The sequence below is a fragment of the Acanthopagrus latus genome, chromosome 2 (genome assembly GCF_904848185.1).
Source record: "Acanthopagrus latus isolate v.2019 chromosome 2, fAcaLat1.1, whole genome shotgun sequence".
Lineage (NCBI taxonomy): Eukaryota > Metazoa > Chordata > Actinopteri > Spariformes > Sparidae > Acanthopagrus > Acanthopagrus latus.
The window spans coordinates 6,593,467-6,617,020 of NC_051040.1; the positions used below are offsets into that span (position 1 = coordinate 6,593,467).

The window sequence follows — 23,554 nt, forward strand, 5'->3', positions numbered from 1 at the left end:
TAGCAGTTGAGAATTTCCAATGCATCTGTAAAAATTGCATCTTGATAATGCATCTTTTAGTAGCACGTTGCGGTGACCTGTGCTATCTCAGGTTATGTTCTTTGAGTTTTCCCACATGTGTGTTAAGGCAGGGCCCCTCACAGCAGCAGCCACAGTTAAAGACACTTTTGTTAGATACGGCAACTGTTTGTAGTTGGAGGGAATAGACTCGAGTGTGCTGATGTAATCTGTTAAAGGGAAGGAAAACATTGTATAGTTGTTGCTGAATGAGCCCTGGAAGGCCCCAGCCTCAGAGGAAACTGGGAACAGGGGGTTGGAGGATTAGTGTTTTTTCTCAGACTGGCTTTACTTTACCCCACTTTTTCCTCACACTTTTTTTCCCTGTTTCCTTTCTTTGTAAAAGAGTACTGAGTTTGCCCCTGGCGTCATGATACAATGTACCCTTTTACACTTTTAGACAAGTACGATGGGCAGATGTTTTCTTAAAACATTACATGAAAATACTTTACAGCGGATGATCTCCGATCAGTTTGTAGTGTTTTTAGACCCAAGTCAATACAACAGAACATAGAACATCAACACAAAGATTCACTTCAATTTTCAGAAAACAACCTCAGACTGAAACCATAAGCATGCGGTCACATAATGGTTATGTATTATCTTGAGCGTTGTTGGTGTTCTTTAATGTGGCTTTATTTTCCAATCCCAGTGCTTCCAATAAAGCGTACACATCAGCAGTTTTTCTAACCATAATAGGGTTCAAACCATAATTTTGCTACCCTGCCATGTGAGCGAGATGCTTATATGAGAAAGAATCGTGGAAGTTTTCCATGCCACATCCCAGATTTGATGGTTTCCTACTGATAATCAAATCCAGGAAGTGCAATAATGGATAGGACCATCACTCAAGCTTTAATATCTCAGACAATACTCTGCAGCATGTGATCTGTAATGCTAGCTGTAATGTTTTCATGAAGACTGTTGTGTCATAAGGCAGGGTTAATCAGCTCCACAGGGGTGCCATGTGCTCCGTCTGTTTCTCCTTCACAGTTGCTCTCCTACTGTTAAACTCAACTAGGTCACATTTATCTTCTCCTCAAGCCTCAAAGCGAACCCTGCACTTTCAGAGCCGCTCAGTTTCAGTTTTGAAGTACATCACTTAGTGCTGGAAATGGAGGCAAATGAAGAATAATGCTGGCAAAAGAGTTCAGCGACCCTCTTCGTTCTTTTCATCTCAAGCTCAATCTGTGACTGCAGTTTATTTTAATTGGGTTGTTTATTTAGTTAATCTTTCTTCACGTTGACCTTTGTCTGGCTGGCTTAGAGCTGCTCTGATACTCGCACCAGCTCATCCAATACCCCTGAAACCAGTGACCCCAGGGCAGCCTCTCTGTGTTCGTCTTGGCTCTTCTCCTATTTCAGAAATGCACCAGAAATGTAAGACGCGGCTGCATGTGTGTTTCGGACAGCTTATCCTCCCTTCTACAGGACTTGAATTGCCTAGTAGCCCCTGTCATTATACAGCCCATACACCTCTCTTTGATCTGGTCATGGTCTGTGTCCTTTCCCTTTATCTGCTCGACTGCTTTCATGACCTGCCCTGTATGCCTATACTGAAATATCACTGTGGCTGCTGTTATCTCTAAATGAGGATATGCCTCAGCTTCTACACTAGCATCCAGCTTGAAATATACTGACAGTTTTATTTCAGGAATACGCTCTTCTGAAGTACAAAGTGAGCAGCCTCTTACATGTTTTGGCCATTTTTCATGGAACAGGTGCAGAGAGACTCGGTTCAAATTTCTGCCTCTAATATAAAGACCATATGAGGATTAATCTTTAGTCCGTGTAGAACCAAGAAGACATACCTGTTAGGAAAAACACATTTGATCATAGTCAGCTCCTTGGTGCGCTACAGCAGATGCAGAACGAAAAGGGCAAGAATGAAAATGTTTTCAAGCTGTAAAAATACGACATATAAAAGAAGCTGCAAGAGAGAAGTCACATCCCGTTTACTTCAGAAACCCACATTTTGCCCAACTCAGCGTCTGGTTTTCAGATGACTCGTGAGTAACATATTAAAACTGAGCAAAATACCAAACTGACTCATTAAAAAGCAGCAAAGTTATGCTCCATCCCAAGGAAGCTGCCACTTTTCCTTTGGTGTCCTTTCACATAATGTAATCACATTGCAGCTATGTAAAAAGATCAGACAAGAAAACATTTACCTCACACAGTTTACAGTTCACTGTCTCTGCAGCTAAAAACAGCCTCCTGTGTAGTTCACGACTGATCTTCACTCCCTGCCTTTCTTTTCTGTGCTTCATTTGAGGGACACAGTCTGCACCCTAACAACTTTGCCACCTTCCTCTTTCCCCAGTCAGATAGACAAGGAAGAGAAACGGTGACCCTTAACTGTTGTTGTGTCTGTTAGGTCAGGCCGTCCTTACACCCGGTGACACATTCCACTCCTCCGATAAATCTTTCCTCAGTGAAACTGTGATTTATTTCTGCCATTGTCACAGGGGTGTAGAGTCAAAGCGCTCAACTGAGAGTCACAGAGGTTAGTGCCGAGGGTCTCCCAGCAGGATATGATACATTAACCCATTCAATGCCTGTGTAATGTCCTCTACCACTGCTTTAATGGGCTAATTTGTTTTACTATTATGGGCATGTTTGAAAGACTAATATGCATGACTATAAATAATTTGTTCAACTGAACAATAGCGTTTGCGAGACACAAAAACTAATGTAGAGTAATGAGTTTCTCTGCCATACACAGTACCACTGCCAGTAGATTGGAGCAGGCTGGGCCTCATGTTACTTGGTTATTCTACAAATGGTGCACATCAATGAAGCGTGAAATATACTTTTTCAATTTGATTTTGTGCCTCATTTATAAGCTCATTTACTCATTCAGAGTTTAAAAAAAAAATAAATAAATAAAAAAACAGAACATACATACACATTGAATGTTCTCTTGTGTAGAAAGATACCAGGAAACAGCATGCTGTCCATGTCCTAACAACACTTCCATGCTTTGGATTTTTTTATACATTCCTAATGACCTGTTAGTTGAAGTTGAAGCTCAGATGTAAAATAAATATGCTGTGTTTGGGAACTCATCGCAGGTGAGTGGAGGTAGAGCAAGGTATTGTGTGGCAGAGCTTATGCACACCGCAAATTGAATTATTCTGTACATCAGGATTACAAGTCAGGTTGTTTTGGATTATTGACTTCCATTCTTGAAAAAGTTACGTTGACATTCATAAGTTTCCAAAGCTTAATTGAGCTGTCAGTACAGTTTGACAGCTCAGCAATAACTGGGTTAGAGTGATCTTTATTCCACTGTGTTATCATTTCATTTGCATGTAAAATGTCACACAGTCAGTCGCACAGGAGAAGCAGTTGTTACTAGCTTGTTAAAAATAGATCTCTGACTCAGGAATTTGGGTGGATCAGCATTATTGGAGTTGAAAAAGCATCCGGTATGCTCCTGTGGATCAAATGAGAGAGGAGAGAGAGAGATACTGACATCAGCAGACAGAAATATTTTGGCTTCCAGCTGAAGATACAGTATGACTGATGATGAGGAAATCTTCGGAGTGTGGAGCTTACAGGAGAATGATTATGATGATGGAACTGTGCTGGCAGCTGATTATCTGTTCGCACACAAGAAAGGATTTGAAATGAACCACAGTGCCATGACATATGTTTTGTTGGAACAATGTCCTACCATAGCCAAACTTACAGCAAAAGTTCACATTGAACTCACTGAATGTGTCTGCAGATAAGGAGATGATAGACGGTGACCTGTTCACCTTCTCTATGTGTGTGATGAATGCATTCGATTTTAATGATGATGTTTCTCTGCGCTGCTCCTGAGGTCAGCTAAGCTCAGTGCAGTTTGTTCAGTTTGCTCCAGGATTTTTCATCACTCACAGAACAAGTAGCCACAAATTCAGATGAAATGAAACACACAGGATGGCTGGAAATGGGGTTTCAGCACAACCGATGAAGCATTGAATCCAACATCTAAATGACAGAGAGTGAATGCTGCAGAATTGTAGTGGAACATATTAAAGCATTAGATGAAAAGTTGTCTTTTGGATTCACTCTCTTGTTAATAAGTGGGTTACTGCTCGTGGCTTATTTGAAGTTCATTTGCCGGTCTGGGATGCCCTATAATACCATACCTCAGAACATCAGAGCAGTCTTTAATTTACAAGTCAGAACAACATTTACTCGGATCATGGAAAAACACAAAAGACTTCAGGGAAAAGTTAGGTGCCAATTTATCTGTGATTTATATTACCCTTCCTTTTTCCTGTACCATAATTCACTTGTCTGCCAGGGTTATTGATGAAGGTAGAAGAACCTCATATGACTCCCTGACACAAGTGGCGGGTGGCTGGCTACCAGATGAAAGACGGAGAGATGGTTGTCAGGCCAAAGGTCACAGAGGGCAGCTGGACATTTGGCTGACCTATGACTTAGGACCTCACATGTTAGCCAGAACTTTCTGCTTGATTGGATTACATTAGGTATGCTTCGTACCCTTTTCTTCGTAAATCACATGCACACAGATGCATGGACGCTCACAAACATGATTTATTTTGTTTATGGGTGGCTCAGGGACAACACTTGAGACCTCTCGACATCTCTCAAGATTGTTTAAACCAGTTAATTTTAGTCTCTTGAATATTTTCAGTCTTTAGGTATCAAAAGGAAATATTTGGTTTTGATTACTTTCAAAGTTTTAGTAGAAAATGGAAAAACCATACAGTATATTTGTTCAGTGTGATTTTTCAGTCACTCATTGTCTATACTGTCCACTTCAGGGTCACAGAGCCTGTAGCCTCCCCCAGCACGCATTGGGTAGAGGGCAAGACAACACTCAGGACACGCTCATTAAAGTCTTTGCTCTGACAAGCAGATAAATTATGAATGTTTTTTAATTTTATTTCAGTGCCTTTAAGTGAAGAGATCCATCCCTCATGTGGATTATGGGAACATTTATTTTCCTTTTTAGTTTGGTCTTCTGAGTGGTGAATAGTCCATACTGCAAGGAAACCCTTCCCTTATTTTCAGTGAAAACCAGATAAAGCTCTTATCAAAGTATATATTTGCACAGTAAGGCGTAGCAAAGGCAAAACAACTCTGTTAGGTGTGACCTCTGCATGCCTCCATATGCATTATCTGCGGCCACAATCACACTCTGTCTTCCTCACAGCTTTATTGAAAATCGCCTCATTCATATGAGGAATCTTAATGGGACACAATCATTTTTTGTAGACAGGGGTGAGTCTACTAAGGCCCCTAGCCCTTCACCTGTCACCCAGCTTTACCTGCCCTTGCAGCAGGTCATTGTTGTTGTTTTGGGCGAGCCTTACTGCGCCCCATGAATACAGACCTGACCAGTAGGCTACTACTGTAGGTCTTGCTTGAGAAATGGGCCCCGCTTTCTCTTTACTGTTGGAACTAGTGTCTGAAACAAAATGGCAGTTGACGCAGGTTCTCGGGCCTGAGCACAATATAACGAGAAAGATGCAATATCCTGTATGTAAATGTATTTTGTATAGAAGAGTGATAACAAGAGAGTATGTTATCTGATGACATTTCCGTCAAGCCTCAATGTAATGAAAAGTGAACCATATTATGATATATTAATATACATTATTACTTGATATATTATGGAAAAGTTTAGAATTTAATTTTGTGGTACCTGTCATCCCGACCTTGACCACTGCCAGCAGTTTGTGTGTAGACAGAAGTTTATAATACAAATTGTTGACACCAGTATAAGTAAATGGTTGAATGTGTGTTTCTGTAATTTGTGGGAATTGTCCCTTTAATAGTGTGCTCTAGCAGACTAACAGCAACAGACACAAGAGTTAAGAGTTAAACTCTCTGATCTGCTAAAACCAGCTGAGTAGAAAGCTTGTAGATGCTGAGCCTCTTTCCACCAGATGCACACAGGACAGAGGGATTTCTCTTACACAGCTGGCCAAGCAATTAATACTGAAGTGAATATCCAGACACTTGATGATAACAACCCCATCCTATGTAAGTCTCGTTGCCTGGCAGAAAGCAGGAAATGTAATCAATGAACAGACTTGGGCTTGTGGATAAGTGCTGTCAGGGAGTGTGTGAGGTAAATTTGAGGTGTGTATGAGTATACCATTGGGATCATCGGGGGAGTCCTGGCTATGGCTCAGCTTTTGTGTAACCCAAACAGGTTCATATCTTTCAGATAGATTAAATATGTTTAATTCAGACTTGTGTGTGTTCTTTTTAGGAGCTTGCGTGAGTGTAATCTCGCGGAGGACATGTTTACTGTTGAAGTCCCTTTTGGTCTGAGAAACAACTGAAGTGCTCACTGACTACCTTATGTATACTCAGAAAGGGTTGTTTGAAATGAATCACATGAAGGAGAGGACTGGACATGTATACAAGATAAAATATAATTACCCTATCACCTAAATATTTTGCCGAGAACTAAATAAATATCCCGGCGAGGAAATGAAACCCACCTATTGCTTTGGAGGCTCAAAAGAATGTGTGTGATGAAAAAACTGCTCATGAATCAGAGCGAACATCTCAGATGGTAAACACACAAATATCTCATAGTAACCATATTGAACATTTCAAAGAGGAAATGGACTCATAACAGAAAGTGTTTCAGATTAGGAGGTGACGTAGATTTTCATGTGGCGATATGGAAAATCTCATTATCACATTTTCCAGAAAGTTTAAAAAACAAGATAAAAGGTGTAACGATGACAGAGCGCCAGCTTCTCCATCCATCTCCGCATGACAGAGCCAGAGTTTTATGTGAAGAACAGCTGTTGTTTGTTGTTGGCAGGGAACTGTTTGGAAAGTTACCGTACATATTGCGTGTGTGTGTGTCTCTGTGCGCACTCATCTGTCTGTACACGATTCTCTGTCTGCTCAGGATGAATCTCTGTTGACACGCAATTATGCGACTCGATGAAACAAAAGAAAGAGATCCAAACAGACACTCAGCTCTCCGGACGGTTTCCATTGCCAGAGAGTGTTGTCTTTGTGTCCAACGCATGTCTGAACCAGGGATGACTTCCTTCAGGACCGGGGTTACAGTTAAACAGACGAAACCGCGTGCACGCCAGAGCCCTGCCTGGGCAGTCTTCATCTGTTTGCAGTGTTTATCAGTCAGTGACAGCGTGTGTTTATGTGTATGGTTCCAGTAGGCCTTCATGACCCCAATGCCCTCAGTCACCCCCACACCCACCCCCTCTCCTCTTCCTCGCCGTGCATGGAGAGCGACATTAGAGACTGATTCATTTCTCTTCCCTCAGAAATGATTACACTACTACAGACCGGCGCTGTAAGGCTTCGTTCAGACCAAATCAGGTGTTGCGGTGAAAAGGCCAGCCCCCCCCCCGACCCATTCATTTCGTGTGTACCCACACTCAAAATGAATGGGAAGACTGGCGTGTGTTTAGGCTGCGGCAATGTGGACCACAGGGGTGCTGCCACAAAGAAGGGCAGTGACAATGCAGCGAAAGTTGAAGTCATACTACAATGGCCAGTCACATAAGCCAGCAAACAGACCGGAAAGTCAACAGTATTGTTGTCCAAGCTGTTTATACTCAATTAAGAAAATGACTCCAGTCATTAGTCACTAGACACTAGTTTGTCATATGGTTGACGTGACGTGTCATATCAGCCAAAAAAGAGACACAAACAATCAGAGGTCTGCCAAATTGCTCTGAGTTTCTGTTATGTTGCGTGATGTTATGTTGTTACATTGTGCTGCCAGGAAACTGCACCAGCAGGGGAGGAGAAATACTCTGCAGACTTGTCGCAAACTATGATACTCCTCTTCTCCCCTTCATCCAACCCCACACTAATCGCTGCAAAACCTGATTTGGTCTGAATAAGACCTAAAGCTATGGCTGTTGGAGATGGGTTGCAATCACCCTGTTCTAATCTGTAGACTTATAGTGATATCTTTGAACATTTAATATGTATGATGAAATTCAGAGAGTCCATCACCTTGTCAGAAAACTCTTGAGGGCATGCAAGATTATCTTCAAACCTAATAATCCACTTGCTCAGGGCTACACACGTAAGGCTCAAGTGAAGCTGAAGCTGTTGATGCAGACAGCTTCATTGGTTCCAATCTGATCAGATTTCATCTGTCAGAGAGATGTGAGAGAGAGGACTGAGAAATGCTGCTGAAATCTGTCCTGCAGACTGTGTAAGAACTGCCTGCTGAAGACGTGTACTGTTTTGCTTAACCTTTTGTCATTAATAACACAGCGAACTGTTTATTTGTAGAGGATGTCAGACTTTTTTATTGCCTTTGGACAGTCAAATGAAATGATAAATAACACTGGGTTGGGATGTCATCACTTTTATTAAAGCAACTGAGCATTAAATTCTTTAAACATATTGTTAATTGTATAAATAAATAGTCTTTATTTCATTGAAAACATGAAGCTTTTAGTCTCCTAGGAGAATGGCTAATAGGTTTACTTATTCCTTCACAACGGGAGCATTAAATGGAATGCCGGTACCACACGGCAGCAGAATTATGTCCAAGTTAAATTGTCTCTAAGCTACGTCACGACAGGAGAGTCGGTCAGTCTCATCATTATGGGGAGCAGTCACTGCCTGGGGTGAAAAAACTAAGTAATGACGTGAGCCTTCACTTAGTGGAGCCACTGCCTAATGCATTTAGAGTAACATGTAAGCACTGTGCTGATGATCTATTGACTTATTTCCATTTTACATCATTGAAACAAGTGGCTCTGTCAAGCTATTTCAAGTACCAACCAAGGACACCAGCTCCTCTTTGAAATACTACCACTGAAACCATGCAAGACCATGTTTGTTGAATCTAAAATGAAATCTATCAATGTCAAATGGTGTATTATAACACACACAAAAAATATATTGAGATACCTTCATTGTGTTCAAAGGATCTCATTGCTGCGTGTATAGAAGATCTTCCTGTTAGGAGCTTATTTGTGTGAGCCTCCAATGAGACTGGACAGGTCCAGACACTCAACATAAGCAACTGCATGTGTGTAGTGACACAATACTCACAAAACAGTCTCTGCTTTCCAAGCTGCCTGGTTTAATTAGTGTTTACCAGCAAGCTAAAATGAAATTACAATGGCAGTACAACTGTCAGTAAACATGTCTGTCATACTGGGTGACAATTAAAATCTCTCCTATATACCTAAAAATGTCAGTGTTTTCTGGAAGCTTCCTCTTGTGCAATGCATTTCCCATGTCCTGTCCACTGAAGGATGAGGTCTTCGTATTTCATAAGGACCCTACTGGTGCTGTAAAGTACTGGCTGCAGAGCTTTGGAAGACTCAGGTTCCTGCCACACCACAGATCTGGCTCCCCCTGCTGCGCTTGGAAACCTGACCAATCCATCCCAGTCTAACTGCTGACCTCAGCCGAGCCTCAGGAGCAACACTACAAATGCACACAAAGTGAACAATGTGTGTGTGTGTGTGTGTTTGTGTGTGTGTGTGTGTGTGTGTGTGTGTGTGTGTGTCTGTGTCTGTGTCATTGTCCATATGTGTTGCAGAGTCTGCATCTGCATGTGATTCTGTGTGTAGAGGAGAGTAATTTTAAATCCTCCATGATGGAATATTGAAGCGGAAAAGAGAGATCTGCTTCATGATCAGCCAAACTATAAATGCAGACAAGACAATTTAATCTGAAGTCTCCAGTGTGTTATTCATTATCAGTGATTATGTTCTGCTTTGAGTTGACCACTGAATGATAAAATTAGCATGTGGTTGCACGGTACACGCTTTAAATGTCTCTAATGAAGAATATGAATCCATGTCATAGTCTCCTAGAGGGTTTTAGGCAATTATGACTCCACTGGATCTCCATATATGGAAGCAATACACTTTGCTGCCAGTTGTGATCAGAAATGTATTGAAAGACAGCATGATCACAGTGTGATGTGAATGTGGCACAGCCTGCACTGTAGATGTGACTCACATGGAGAAGAGAGGACTTACTCCACCACTGAATAGTCTCATCAAACAGACTTGAGGATGTCTGGGAACCAGGGTCCAATCTGGCTCTGCAACTGCATCTGCACTGTGTTTGTGCATGCCATGCTCAGTGGGCATTCTCCCACCCACTGCAGGCAGCTGTAGCACTAGCCTAGCCCACATCAGTGCTCCTGCACCCCCACACGCTGTGCATGGTTCATATTAGCTCCCCTCCCACCTACCCAGACCCTGGGATCCACCGCCCGGCCTGCCTCAGCAGACCAGCGCTCAGCACGGCTATTGGACGGCTGTGAAAGGGATGACTAGTTGAAATGGAGCCAAGCTAGAGCCTGACAGGCCCGGCTACATGGGTGTCTGATGCGAGGTTACCTCCCCTGGTGGAAGTCTTGTGAGAGTGGATCTCCTCAGCAAGCTCCTAGCATCAGTTCACCTCCCACACTGGACCCTGGGCAGGTCTCAGAGGCTTTCAACTGGCTTTACTGGTGACTTTTGTGGTGCTGTGGGTTTATTGGAGGTTACTTCAGAGGTTCTCTGTGACCCTCAACAGTGTGTGTGTGATGTAGAATAATGTACGAGTCAGTCATCATGTCATGCTGAATGTTAAAATGCTGCTTTTATATTGCAGAATTGTGCATTTGCATAAGTCATTATGATATAAATTAGCATTTAATTAACATTGTGCCATTTGAAAATAAAAGTCAAGTGTGTTTATGTTCCAAATTCGACTTTTATCATGGCATTACTGCAAGGCCGCTAATGGCAAACGATTTTACATCCATTAGAAATATTAAGCAGAAGTAAAAGGCTCCTCCAACCCACGTTTAAAAAGATTCTCTAACCTCCACATCATGTTTTGACATTGTCATTCAAAATTATTATTCTTCAATGCAAATTTCTCAAACCAGTAATTTTCTCTTTGCTTTCTTTCCATTGGCTAAATAGCGGTCAGCATGCGTAAGAAAATAGTGGTAGGTTGATTTCTCCCATTTGACCTTTGGAAAATAAACAGGCTAATGTTTTAAGCAGGAGCCTCTCAGACAGCTTACTGAGTTGCCTTTGTCATTCCAGGTGGCCAAGGGTTAATGCCATGCACACCAGTGTGCTTACGCTTCCAGTTGAGTTTTTGTCATATTTATTTTTCCAACCAGAGTAAAACCGTCGTTGAGAATTATCCCCGATATTGTGTGAAGAGTTGTCAGCGGTGGTAAATGCTGCACATTATGCTAAAGTCCTCCCCTGCCGTGAGCCTACATCAAGTTTAGAAACATGTCTGGCATGAAGGCCTTTCCCAGGACCCCCCACTAACCTTTACTCCCTCATACGTCTCAAAATTAAATTGAATCACATTGCAACATTTTTCTTTTTATCTTTTGTCCTACTACAGGACATTTTGAATAGGAGGTACACATCAAAGTCTCCCAGGTTACCTGTTGGGATCATGGCTCATATCAAGTATTGACAGGGTTAGTACACCCCAGGGGGCTTTAACAACACCTTAAAGTTGTTTTCAAGGTGCCAAGTCACATTCCCTCTTGATGACCTCAGGCTTGTTTGCAGGCACACAGTGGTACCATACAAGAATCTTTATATAGAGCAGCTACTCTTTTGCACTCAGATGGTCTTTTTGTCATCATTATTTAAATGATTTGAGCTTAATTAACTATCACAGATAATATGAAAGCTGAAAAGGGCCGTTGCATGGCTGATCTTGAATACTGCTTCCACTCCACTCGGCTTTACTGCCTCTACCTCTTTTCTTTAGCTGCACAATATCTCTCCTCAGTGCTCGTTTCTCCTTTTCTGGAACCCTTTCCTCCTTAAATGGTTTGACGCATAATCACTTCCAGATGCAAGGTCTAGATGAAAGACAGACGCTTCAGTTTAGAAAAAAAGTCTAATGAAATTTAAAAAAAATGCAGGCCACCTAGCTTCCAACAACTGAAGTTTGTCACAACTCTTAAATTGCAAACTACAAAGGGGGAGCATTGTGAGGCTTAACAATTAATTCCTGAATGTTTTGAGGCAAGTGTGAACTCTGCTGAATGATGAAGAGATATTTTTCTACTTGAAGACATTTCTTATGTTGTTATATTCTGTCAGATCCTCAAACAGGATGCTTGGTTACCGGTGGTTGATTGGGGCAAATGTATGATAATAAACGGCAAGCTGCAGCTTCATTAGGGGACTGAGTTTTGAAAAACCACTCACACTTGTGTTGGAAACTTTAACCTTAATGCCACTTGATGGGTGAAATTCTTCACATTATTAGTCTAATGAAGTGCAAGCATTTTTATTTGAGGGATGTACCAGCAATCAAGCAGAACTGGCACTTACAACAAGGCAGTGTCTTAATCTTATCAACAGAGTTAAGCACTACACAGGATTGTGAAAAGTTAAAATTCTTAATCCTGCCATTAAATCATGGCGCTGTAAACGTAAATGTAGAGAACAGTAATTTTCCAGAGTAAACAAATTAATCAAACTTGGTGAGTGAGAAGTAACAATAGTCAATTCATTAGACAAGCCTTGTTTTTTGGAAGTTGACAACGTCTTATTTGTTAACATGAAAATGTTCTTAAATTTCATGTTGTATCACATTTAATTCATCAACACACTGACCGCCTACCCGCTTCACACAGACACTCTGTCACAATGTTTTGACTAGCCTTTTTTTCCAGCGGTGTAGTAGTTACGGTGAGTGATGGGTGAGAGGAAAGGAAAGAGACAGAAACCCTATCCTGTCCTGTGTCTGCACTCTAGCACTGAGTGTCATTATATCCCTGACTGCTATATTACCTCCCCTCTGTTCCTCTGCCAGATATGTGGCCCTTACACCATACAAACTTGCTGCCCTTAACCCAGGTCCTCCACATTTATGTCAGCACACTACACAGAGAAAGATGAAAAGCTACAGAGCCATTGTTGATTTAGAAATCAATACCTCTTTGTCTCCTCGAGGAAGAGGGTAGTTTCTTTTATGTCCCCAAAAAGCCAAGACAATCCCCTTCTAAGAAACTAGGGCAGTAGAACCTGCTGGGGCTGTAAGCTTGGCAAAATGTTGCTTTCCTGTTAGAGACTCTTCCAAAGGCAGCCAAAAGTTACTCAGACTGGGCACCTCAATCATGTTGAAACCATATAATCCTGGAAAATTTACTGTTAAATATTATCTGTTGTCATGTTTATCCTTCAGCACATGTGTAGTGGATTTTATTAGCATTCATTTACAATTCTAGTCTGGTTGAATCATTAGCCCTGCAAGGACAGTTGGAACTCATTTCCAAAGTAGAAAGGACGGTTCTGGGTGATATGATTTGGCAACCAGCTCATAACTGTGTATTTTTTGTAAAAATCGGTGTGATTAAGATGGTTACAGACTATGACAGTTATATGGTGTTTAACGGGGATGCCCCAAAACAGCAGATGTATTTTAATGGACATCTGGACAAAGAAAGGTTTTTTGACAAATCTGGAATAGATTGCTCATGTGAAGTCATGCAGTGATACTGAGGGAGGTTTTGTGAATTTGAATTGCTCATAATGAATACAGCTCCATGGCTGGTTGTTCGGTAGTTATAAAGAATGTGTCGCTGCTGTGCCAGTGCCAGTGTAATGTTGCCGAGGCTTTTACAATAGAAATTATGCAAAGGATAATTGGGAGCTGATGTGAATTTTTTATTTAACTTGAGTTGCGGTTGAATTGCTGTAGTTGAGTGTTTCCTGTGAATAGAATTTTTTTTCTGGCCACACACAATGATTTCCCCCCCAAACAGGAGAATTTTTTCCCCAGCACTTTGAAGACTATCATGCTTCAGCTGCATTTATATATAAAAAACTAAAACTTGTATTATGTTCTTGTATTAATCCATCCATCCCTGCAACACTTTGTCTTGTACCTCCCTCAGGTCAACATTTTGTTTTTCCAGAACATGATAAGGTTTCTCTGAAACTGATGGCTGGATTTCCATGAAATTCACAGTGGGTATTTATGAACCCCAGAGGGTGAATTCCGATGTTTTTGATCACCCCCGACTTTTACTGCAGCATCACCATTGAGCCAGCATTTCCCTGTAGACAGGAATATCAAAATGTACTGCACAGATTGCCATGAAATAGACTAAATCAACTCATGGCCTTTCTCTAATGCCACTGACTACTCATATTAACCCTTATTTACATTCTTGTAGAGCCTCAATTTCCATTTCCAAAGTCTGACTAGCATATAGTGAGACTGTCACGTCGCATAGCCTCTGCTCTTTTACACAGGCAAAGATTTGCATTTTTACACCTGTGCACTCATCTGTAAAAATAGTCTCAAAGTGAAGACAGCATGTTTCTCACTGGAAATTATTCACTGGAATCATACTTGGTGAACTTGGGTTTCGCCAATAGTTACACTTCATAACACGTCATATGTGCAGCTATATTCTTTGAGTTTGGACAGACATGGATGTAAACTGCAACCTCACTGGCGTGCAGAGGCATATAACCACACGGCGGTAATTGTTGTTAAAGAGCTGTTGTTTTAACAAGTTCCTAAAATTGGCTTCCTAAAATAGAGCAGAAATTGTTACATAAGACACCCCTCACCCCAAAATCTCAAGCCTTTTTTATACATCCTGTTTATTTCACAGCTAGTAATGTATAGTAAAGCATAGCATAGCGTAGCATAACAGCCAGGTTGCAGTACCTTATGGAGACCACTGTGTGCGCTCTGGCTTCCTCAGATTCTGTAGACCTGTTCTGTATTCACGTGCAGATGAGCTGAGGAAGTATAAAGCCGTGCACCTGGGTTGATTCTTGAACATCCCTCATTCTGTCGTATTTAATTTCGTAACTTTTATCATATTCACACAAAACAGCCAGACATCGAAGGCCACAGTTTGGCAGGATTTGATGTCACTATTTCGTAGACATTACATATGTCTCAAACTATGCAGTGAAGATTTCAGCTTTTTGTCTCTTGAGTAACCACCAAAATCTTTCACACATGCTTGGTCAGAATCCAGACGATACTGTCTGTGCGGCAAATGTTTGGAGCCCTGATATATTCGTCAACAGTGTGTGGGCTTCTTCCTTCCACCGGGCCACTGTGGTCTCTGTCTGGGTTTTTTGTGTGGTGGTGGACATGTCACAAAGTCTCTGACCTGCCTATCTGCTACTTTAGCGAGTAGTGAAAGAGGCCTTTAGGAGTTCTCCGCCTCGCTCTCCTCATCTGCGTCTCCTCAGAAGTGATGCCAGGACAATAGAGGGAGAGGAGTGCGCGCGGCCTCACACCAGCTGTGAACGCTCAAAGCAACTCTCAGTCCAGATTTTCTGCAACTCACCCACTCGTTTGATTTCTTTGAGCCTACGCTTTCCTCTTTGCCTTTACTGCTTTTTAATGACCTCCATGTTACTCCATCAATCTATCACAAGCTACATCTCAGTGTTTTTGCAGTAGCTCTGCTCTTTACAGGCTTGATTGGTCATGTCTGTGAAACAGAAACGGATATTATGTTTGATACTGAAGATTTGGGGATTACTGAATTAATATCTGAAAAAGTTTTGAAGACGTGACTGGGCTTGATGTTGCTGTAAAACTCTGTTCAGGTTCACAAAAAATGTTGTATTACTGGAGTTTATAAACGTGGATGCAAAAAACTCTCGTGGGGGTGGAGAACAATTTACTGAACTGTGGAGACGCGGTTCTGCACAGACGCAGATTTAATCCCTGGTGTTTGTACGTCTGTGTCTTTGCTCACGCATCTAAGGTACACAGGAAGGACGTGTGCATGCAGAGTTTGATTGATGTGTGTGATAATTTCCCAGTTGGTGGAGAACAATTTGCTGAACTGTGAAGATGTGTTAAAGAGGAGCTGTAAGAAACCTCCACAGTTCAGTAAATTGGGCCCTCTTTATTCTAGTTTCGTAGAAATGGAAACTTCCTCAATGATATCTGTAACTTCAGCACTTTTTTAAAGCCATCTTAGTAGCTAGGCTAACTAATCAATGTGTCACACATGGTGCTTTAAGCAACAGCAGTCTACAAATAATACAACAGCTGGTTCAGTCATAAATGTGAGCTTTAGAGAGTTAGAAATGTCATCCAGCATTATCTGAGCATTTCTTTATGCCACAGAGCTGGATAGTTTAATTAAGGCCAGTCACAATAGCCACTGCTGGATACTCATCTGAGCCTGGTTTGTTTGCAAAGACTTCATGGAGAATACAGAGACAATTTTGGTTTTAATCAGAGTGCAGAATTAATTTGGTCTCGCTCTTTTGCTCCACAGGCATCACAAGACTGAGATGAGCAATGATTTAATCCCCAGTGTTTGTACGTCTGTGTCTTTGCTTACGCATCGAAGGTACACTGGAAGGACGTGTGCATGCAGAGTTTGATTGATGTGTGTGATAATTTCCCAGTTGGCAAACATTTACACGTGCACTCCGTCATTTGTAGCCTATTTGGATTGGCAGACGCGCAGCCCTGATTGGCTGGTTTCACTGAAGACTACGTGAGACAGATTTGTTTGACTGGGCACTCTGAAATACGGGGAGTATGATTAAAAACTACATCGCCTTCATTTCACCCCTTGTTGGCCTCAATGGTTTTGACTCCACATCATTCATTTACTCACAGGTTTCTACACCAGTTCTTTCCACAGTGAAGCTTTTTTGCATGGCTGCACAATGAAGATGTAGAGGAGCCGTAGCTTGAGCAAATAAGGTCACACTGACAAACACGTGTCTGCGTTATCCACAACAATTTAAGAATAAGAGCTAGAGGCCACACTGGTCAATCAAATAGTTGTAGGAGAATTATAATTGACTTCTGGGAAACTCAACTCTAAAAATAGAAAGCACCCAAATCCTGGGCTTGTTCTTTTCCAGGCCTGGCGCTCTCTCAGACCTCAGAGTGAGGACCTTAGATGGGCCAGAAAACTTTAGAGCATCCAAAAACCTCAGGATCATTATTCCATTTGAACATATTATACATAAACATCTAAAGGCATGTTCTCTCGTGTGAATCCTGTTCTCTTGATTTGACAGTCGGTCAGTCAGAACGTCTCCTCTGGAAGGCTGCTGGAATCTGATGGGAGAACCACAAAGTGCCCCAGTTATCTTTGGATTCCCCCAGCTTGTTTTACTAAGGACTCAGCCAAACGTTGCCTTTCCCCTGCTGATAAGACAGCTCCCATCATGCCTCACTCACACACACAGAGTGTAGGGAGAATACTGCTGGCTGCTGCCGATGATCTGAGACTTCTGCTTTTGAACCTTCAGTCCAATAGAAATAGATGGTTTATGCAATACCTATACATCGGTGTGGACAGAGTAGAAAGTCAGCGGGATACAGAGTGAGAGAGAAAGGCCACTTGTATTCATGACAAGATAGATACAACAAAGTGGTGAGTGGGATTTTTTCCAACCCTGCAGGGTAGATAATTCTTACTACGACTTCCTACATGACAGACACATCTTAAATGACTTCCTTGGTTATGAATATTTTCTTTCCCTCAAAATGTACCCGTGCCCATGTAGAGGAGGTAGTGATGTACCTTGTTATAAAAATGTAGGATTAAACAAAGAAAATATCAAAAAGGGAAATCTGTGCACAAATGTGTTGTAGTACTGAGATGAACGATGGACGACTTCTTGCTGTGACACTGCTGCTGAACTGCAGCGTTAACAGCAGTATCCAAAATTAGCTTCAGTCTTTATTCAAGACTTTGAAGAATCTTTTTTTATCAGTGTTGATTTATCCTAATCTTTGCGAGAGGCCACATTTTATTAAGATTTCCTCAACTCACAGAGTTCATGGTATCGTTTTTTTTCCTTTCTTTTTTTCTTTTTTTTTGTCTAATAGTCCTGCTCATTTTTCATTAGCAATATGGCACCATAAATGTCCTCTTATATGGGTGGTTGGCAAATTATAAACTACTGGACAGACAAGGATCTGCGTTACAGCAAGATGACACTGATACGCTGCTATTAACTCCAAAATGAGAGTGGAATTGAAATCACAGTCTGTAGATTCCAAAGCAGACTGGTTGCTTCTGGCAATGTACTTATAAGTACACAGTGGTTAGGATTTATGCAAATGTGATTGTGCGGTTTATTATCTTACAGCACGCTCCAAAAAGAAGTCATCCACTTAACTCATGGAACATATTTTTCTCAGGTTTTCAAACCACAAATGGTTCAGAATATCCTCATCAATGTATGCAGTACTCTGAGCGCAGGGAGAGAAGTGTAATTATTAAAGCGCTGGATCCTCATGTAAATTAATTTCATGCCGTGCACATCACTCAATCCGCTGTCTCTTCTGAATTTGCTCAGAACAGAAAAGCTCAGTATCTCTGTAGCACACGCTGCATTACTTTACTTCACTCAGGTTCAAAGTTTTGCAACTCGCAGGGAACCCTCAATTCAGTGTTTTCAGAACCAGTGCGTTTTACTCTATATGATTATAGATTCATAGAGTGAAAAGAGCTCAAACTCCCACCCCACCAAAAGTAACTTTCATTTTCCCTTTTTTTCTTTTTTCAGGTTCTTGTTATAAATATAAATGTAGTCTTTTTACATCGGACGTTTTATGAACTGTATGTGGGTGTACTTTTAAAAAAAAGTTTTTTTTATGGATGGTTGTAGCAATGGAGAGCAACATGGAGTCTCTTCAAACAGCTTGTACTTTAAATGCCTGTCACGAATGGGTCAGTCACAAGAGGGGAAATATTTTCCTAGATCTGTTGGGAAATATTTGTAGCATGTCTGCTGGCCCAGGTATTGCTAAAATGCTCCTTCAACTTTCCCTCCAGCTGACACTCGTCCCACAGCTGTGAAGAAAACAAGCATATAAAGCTGCAGGGTTGTTATGAATATCTTGCCCCCTGCGAAATGATAGAATATTACAGTAAGCTGCAGCCTCCACGAGTGAAAAGATGGAGTAGCTTTTCTTGTTTCTTGGTTTCCCCTTTCCTCGTGTGGTTTATTATTCTTCTCTTTGGCTCAAGTCTCTACTCGCTTTACAACTCCCTCACTCCTACACACCATTCACCCTCTGTCAGGACTCACATTCAAGAGTGTGGGGCATGCTCTCTGCTGAGTCCCCCGTCTGCCATCTGCTCAGGAAAAGAGACGGAGCCCAAATCAGTGCAGCCAAACCTTCATCACCTCCAATGAATGATTTCCATCTCCTCACACTCATACCAATGCCTTCTTTTAAAAGAAATCAGCTTTTGATGATGGCTTGCCTTATTTTTCTTGGCAGTGTTCCTGATGACTACTCTGTCTTAGGAAGAGGAGGCTCCCCGCTGCTGTGTGTGTTGGAGTGTTGAAGCAGCAGAGCATGAATCGAGCTCGTATTTTCTCCCAATTAGTGTTTTCCTAAATAGATCCATTTATAAAAGATGGAAGGAAGGAGAATTCTAATCAACTTGTGAGGTTAAACCCTACTGTAATCGCTCGCAAACTGCGATCCAGAGCCAACACTTGCAAACAATTATACTGCTGGTACCCAGGGGCCCGTTCTGATTGGTGTATTTGCCTTGCGCTGTCTTGGGAGATCCTGTAGTAATTGAGTCGGCTCCCTGGCTGATGGCTTGTGAGCTGCTTTTATAGCTGCAGCGGTTCCAGCCCTCTGTAGATGTGCGGCATTATTAAAACCAGACCACAAGTGGGACATTACATTGGGATATAATGCGCTGCACTGAAGCATACTGTGTGGTATCCCACTGTTCCCCAGCCGTCCCAGTCACTGTCCCTTGCAGACAGACGCCACTCCTGTAGTGGGCAGTTTTCCCTGCTGGCAGCCCTCCCAGAGCCTGTAGAAGTCATCCTCCTTCCCGTCACCCTCCTTCATTCCCTCAGAGCACTTTTCTGCCAAAGGGCCTGTTTGGCTCTTGCTGTGGCTCAGATAAACAACAAAGATTGGGTCCAAAGATGCTTTCAAAAGGCACCTGGTATGATGCTCTTGTTTCAATTTGTGGGCTGCCATCACTCTTACATCCCTCTAATAGAATTTAGATCTGATGTGCTGTGGCTTTATTAATGAGTATGGAAACTGTTGGGTATATCCAGTCAGATATTTCCCTTCCAACTTAATAAATTTTCATTTTAATGCACAATGTTGGAATGTTTAACCAATAGCATGTTTTCTTTCTCCGTAGGTGACTGCGACAGATGCAGACGGCGGCTCCTTTGGCTCCATTACCTACTCTCTTGGTTCTGGCATCAACAGCGCTGTTCCCTCTCAGTTCACCATTGGCAAGGAGACCGGCCAGATCTGCACTAGTGTTGCACTAGACAGAGATCAAGGGCCGGCCAGCTTTGACTTTACAGTTACTGCAGTGGATGGGGTGAGCCTCCACATTTAGAAATCATGCTTAATATGAATCCATCGAGCCACAGAGTAATTCTATAAACACAGCAGCCTTGCTTTTTTTTTTTTCTTTTTTTACAGGCCAGATAGCAAAGACATGGCCAAATGTGCAGAAAAACTTTGATTTGAGCAGCCAAGTAAAAAATAAAAGCCTGAATGGCTCTCCGTGGCAGGCTTAGTCAAAACTTAGTATATCCTGTTCACTTTATGCCAAATAATACCTAAAAAATAAAAGGTTTAAAATGAAAGAAAATTACTGCGGCCATGTTAAAGCAATCAGATGGAGAAATGCCTCAACTGTCAGGCAGTAATATTTTAACAAGTTGGACTGCTGCCGTGCTCGTTTTTGCCACCTGGTCCAAATGAAAAGCCCTCACTGTATATTCTGCAAATGAAAAGCCCATGAAACAGATTGTTTGGTTGCGGCGAGCCCTCTCACCCTCCACAGGTCATGACATATTGCTCTTTCCCGAGGGAAGCTATCAATCTGTATCGCTGCACGAACCTGCTGGGACTATATTTTAGAGGGCACGCCATACAACGAGATTTTAACAGGGTTTACTGCCGGTTTTTACTTGCACCATTAAAGTGGCTGAAATCCTGCTTTCAGGTGTGTTTTTTTCTGTTCACAGTGTGATGTATGTGAAAGTATGACAAAAGAGCTTTTGTTTCCTCTGCAGGGTGGACTGAGCTCAGTAGCCTATGTGAAGGTAGATCTGGTCGACATTAATGATAACAGACCCGCCTTCTACCCAGTCAGCTATGCTGTCAGTCTGAGCACGCAGAGCGCCCCCGGGACATCTGTTGTCAGAGTGACGGCCTATGACCCAGACTCAGGCGAGAATGGTCGAATCACATACAAAACAGTACCTGGAGGGGCCTCCCCTTACTTTACACTCAACAAAGATACAGGTTGGCACTTTTCCGGTTCCAGTTTATGCTTTTGTGTATTTTCAAGATTATTTTGGCCTGCAGATCCTTCACATTATCTTTTCACACGATTTCAAAAGGGCCTGTTTGAAACTTGCCTGCATCTTTGTTTTTTTTTAGGTGTGATCTCCCTGTCGCGATCTGTCTATGGCAAGGCCAACTCTGTCATTCCCATGCTGATCTCTGCTCAGGATGGTGGTGGTCTAGTTGCCCACGTCAATGCCAGAGTCAACATTAGTGTGGTGGCGGGGTTGGTGGCACCACCTGTGTTTGAACAGACTCAGTACTACTTTACTGTGTCAGAGGACGTCTTGCGGGGGACGGTCGTAGGCATCGTGCAGGCCAGTAGTAAGACAGGTAGGGTACTCACTCACTCACTCACTCACTCACTCACTCACTCACTCACTCATAGCTCATATTAAACAGATGTTTACATTTATCAGTCTCATGGATCATGCTTAAACGAGTGTCTTTTTCTTTTTCTGTACCCTGCACCACTTGTACGAATAGGCGTCAGACCATGATACACACCTAATTCTGAACTAACATCGGTCAAAAAGTCAATTTCACAGCTTTGTTTATATATTCATTTTCAGGGTTTTTAGAGTTCTGTTACAGTCATGAAAAGTGAAAAATGACATTCTCGGAGTATACTGTTACTTCAGTGCTTTTAGCGCTGCCTCATGGTCCATGTTGACTTGCCTCTGGTTTTTGTTATACTTCTGTCTTTCCAGGTACCTCCAAAGATATCTCCTACACCATTAGTTCTGGTGACCCTATGGGATATTTTACAGTGGATCCTGACACTGGGGTCCTAAGGACCAGTCTGCCTCTGGATCATGAAGCTCAGTCATCTCTTGATTTGGAAGTGCAGGCTCGCAGTGGTAACCCGCCTGCCTTTGGCCAGACCCGTGTCCAAATTACCATCGCAGACATCAACGATAACCCGCCTGTTTTTATGCCCTCATCATCGGAGTCCTTGCTGCTGCCAGAACATACAGAAATGGGTACAGTGGTGTATCGGATCCAGGCCGAGGACAGAGACTCTGGAGTCAATGGACAGCTCAGCTTCGATCTTTCTTCTCCAAGTGGAATCCAGAGGGCCTTCAGCATAGAGCGCAGCAGTGGAGAGATCCGATTGGTAGGCAGCCTAAACTATGAGAGTGCCTCCCGTTATGACCTCCAGGTGATTGCAAAGGATAGTGGAGTACCCCAGCTTAGTGCCACCTTCATGCTTGTGGTTCATGTCCAGGCAGAGAATGACCAAGGACCTGTTTTTGATACCCTCACCTACCGTGTAGAGCTTAAAGAAGGGACTCCGATAAACAAACGCTTCCTGCAGGTCAGGGCTTTGAACAGAGAGACCCCTGGCTCAGGTTACTCCAGTCCCCTGGCATATCACCTGCGTCCAGATGGAGATGCTGCAGGTTTTGGCATTGTGGCAGACAGTGGCTGGCTGTTTGTGAAGAGTGCTCTAGACAGAGAAGTCAAAGACATTTATCTTCTGACAGTGCTGGCCAGTCAAGGTCATGGACAGTTGAAGAAGACGGGCAGTGCCACGGTGCGGATATCAGTGACTGATGAGAATGACAACTCTCCTCGACTCACACAGGAGAGAGTCTTCATGGCTGTGAGAGAAAACTTGCCTGCAGGAACCGGCTTTGGTTATGTGTCGGCCACAGACCGAGACAGTGGCCCCAACGGACGCCTCAACTACCGCTTTCTACACTCTGACCGCCACTTTCAGATCAATTCCCACACAGGTGAATTAAAAATGTGTTGTATTACGATTAATAACAGCCACAGTCACAGATTAGAGTGTTAAAATTGAGGTTGCGGAAAATCTATGTATTTACACTAAAAACTGCATATGGAAACAAAGTAGTTATCTTCAGTGTCATTCATTTAATAAAGCTGCTGTTGAGACAGGAATTTGCACAAGAAATGAATGACTGACTGCACTGTTGATATTAATTCTTGAATTTTCGATTTCTAAAAGTATCTTCCTTTAGGCGATACTGGAGAAACCCTGAGCCATGAATTTAGAACACTCAGTTTTATTACATATGATATATTTCTGTCGATCAAGCTAAACTCAACTAAACTGCAATAATAGAGCAAGTCATCCCAAAGAGCCATCATCGTGAAATAAAGCCATCACGATTCTAAAAGAAACATTTATATTTGTCACCAAAAATTCAAATTATTTCTGAGAAGAAAAAAAACCCCT

At 42.2% G+C, this 23,554-nt stretch overlaps 1 protein-coding gene across 1 annotated transcript in view; it reads left to right on the forward strand.

The window, feature by feature from the left end:
* Window positions 1-23,554, forward strand: part of LOC119008898 (protocadherin-16-like) — an 82,934-nt gene that overhangs the window by 43,306 nt on the left and 16,074 nt on the right. The window contains exons 3-6 of the mRNA XM_037079624.1: window positions 20,183-20,371; window positions 21,075-21,306; window positions 21,445-21,681; window positions 22,059-23,087. Of these exons, the coding sequence (XP_036935519.1) occupies window positions 20,183-20,371; window positions 21,075-21,306; window positions 21,445-21,681; window positions 22,059-23,087 (1,687 nt within the window). The remainder of the gene's footprint in view (window positions 1-20,182; window positions 20,372-21,074; window positions 21,307-21,444; window positions 21,682-22,058; window positions 23,088-23,554) is intronic.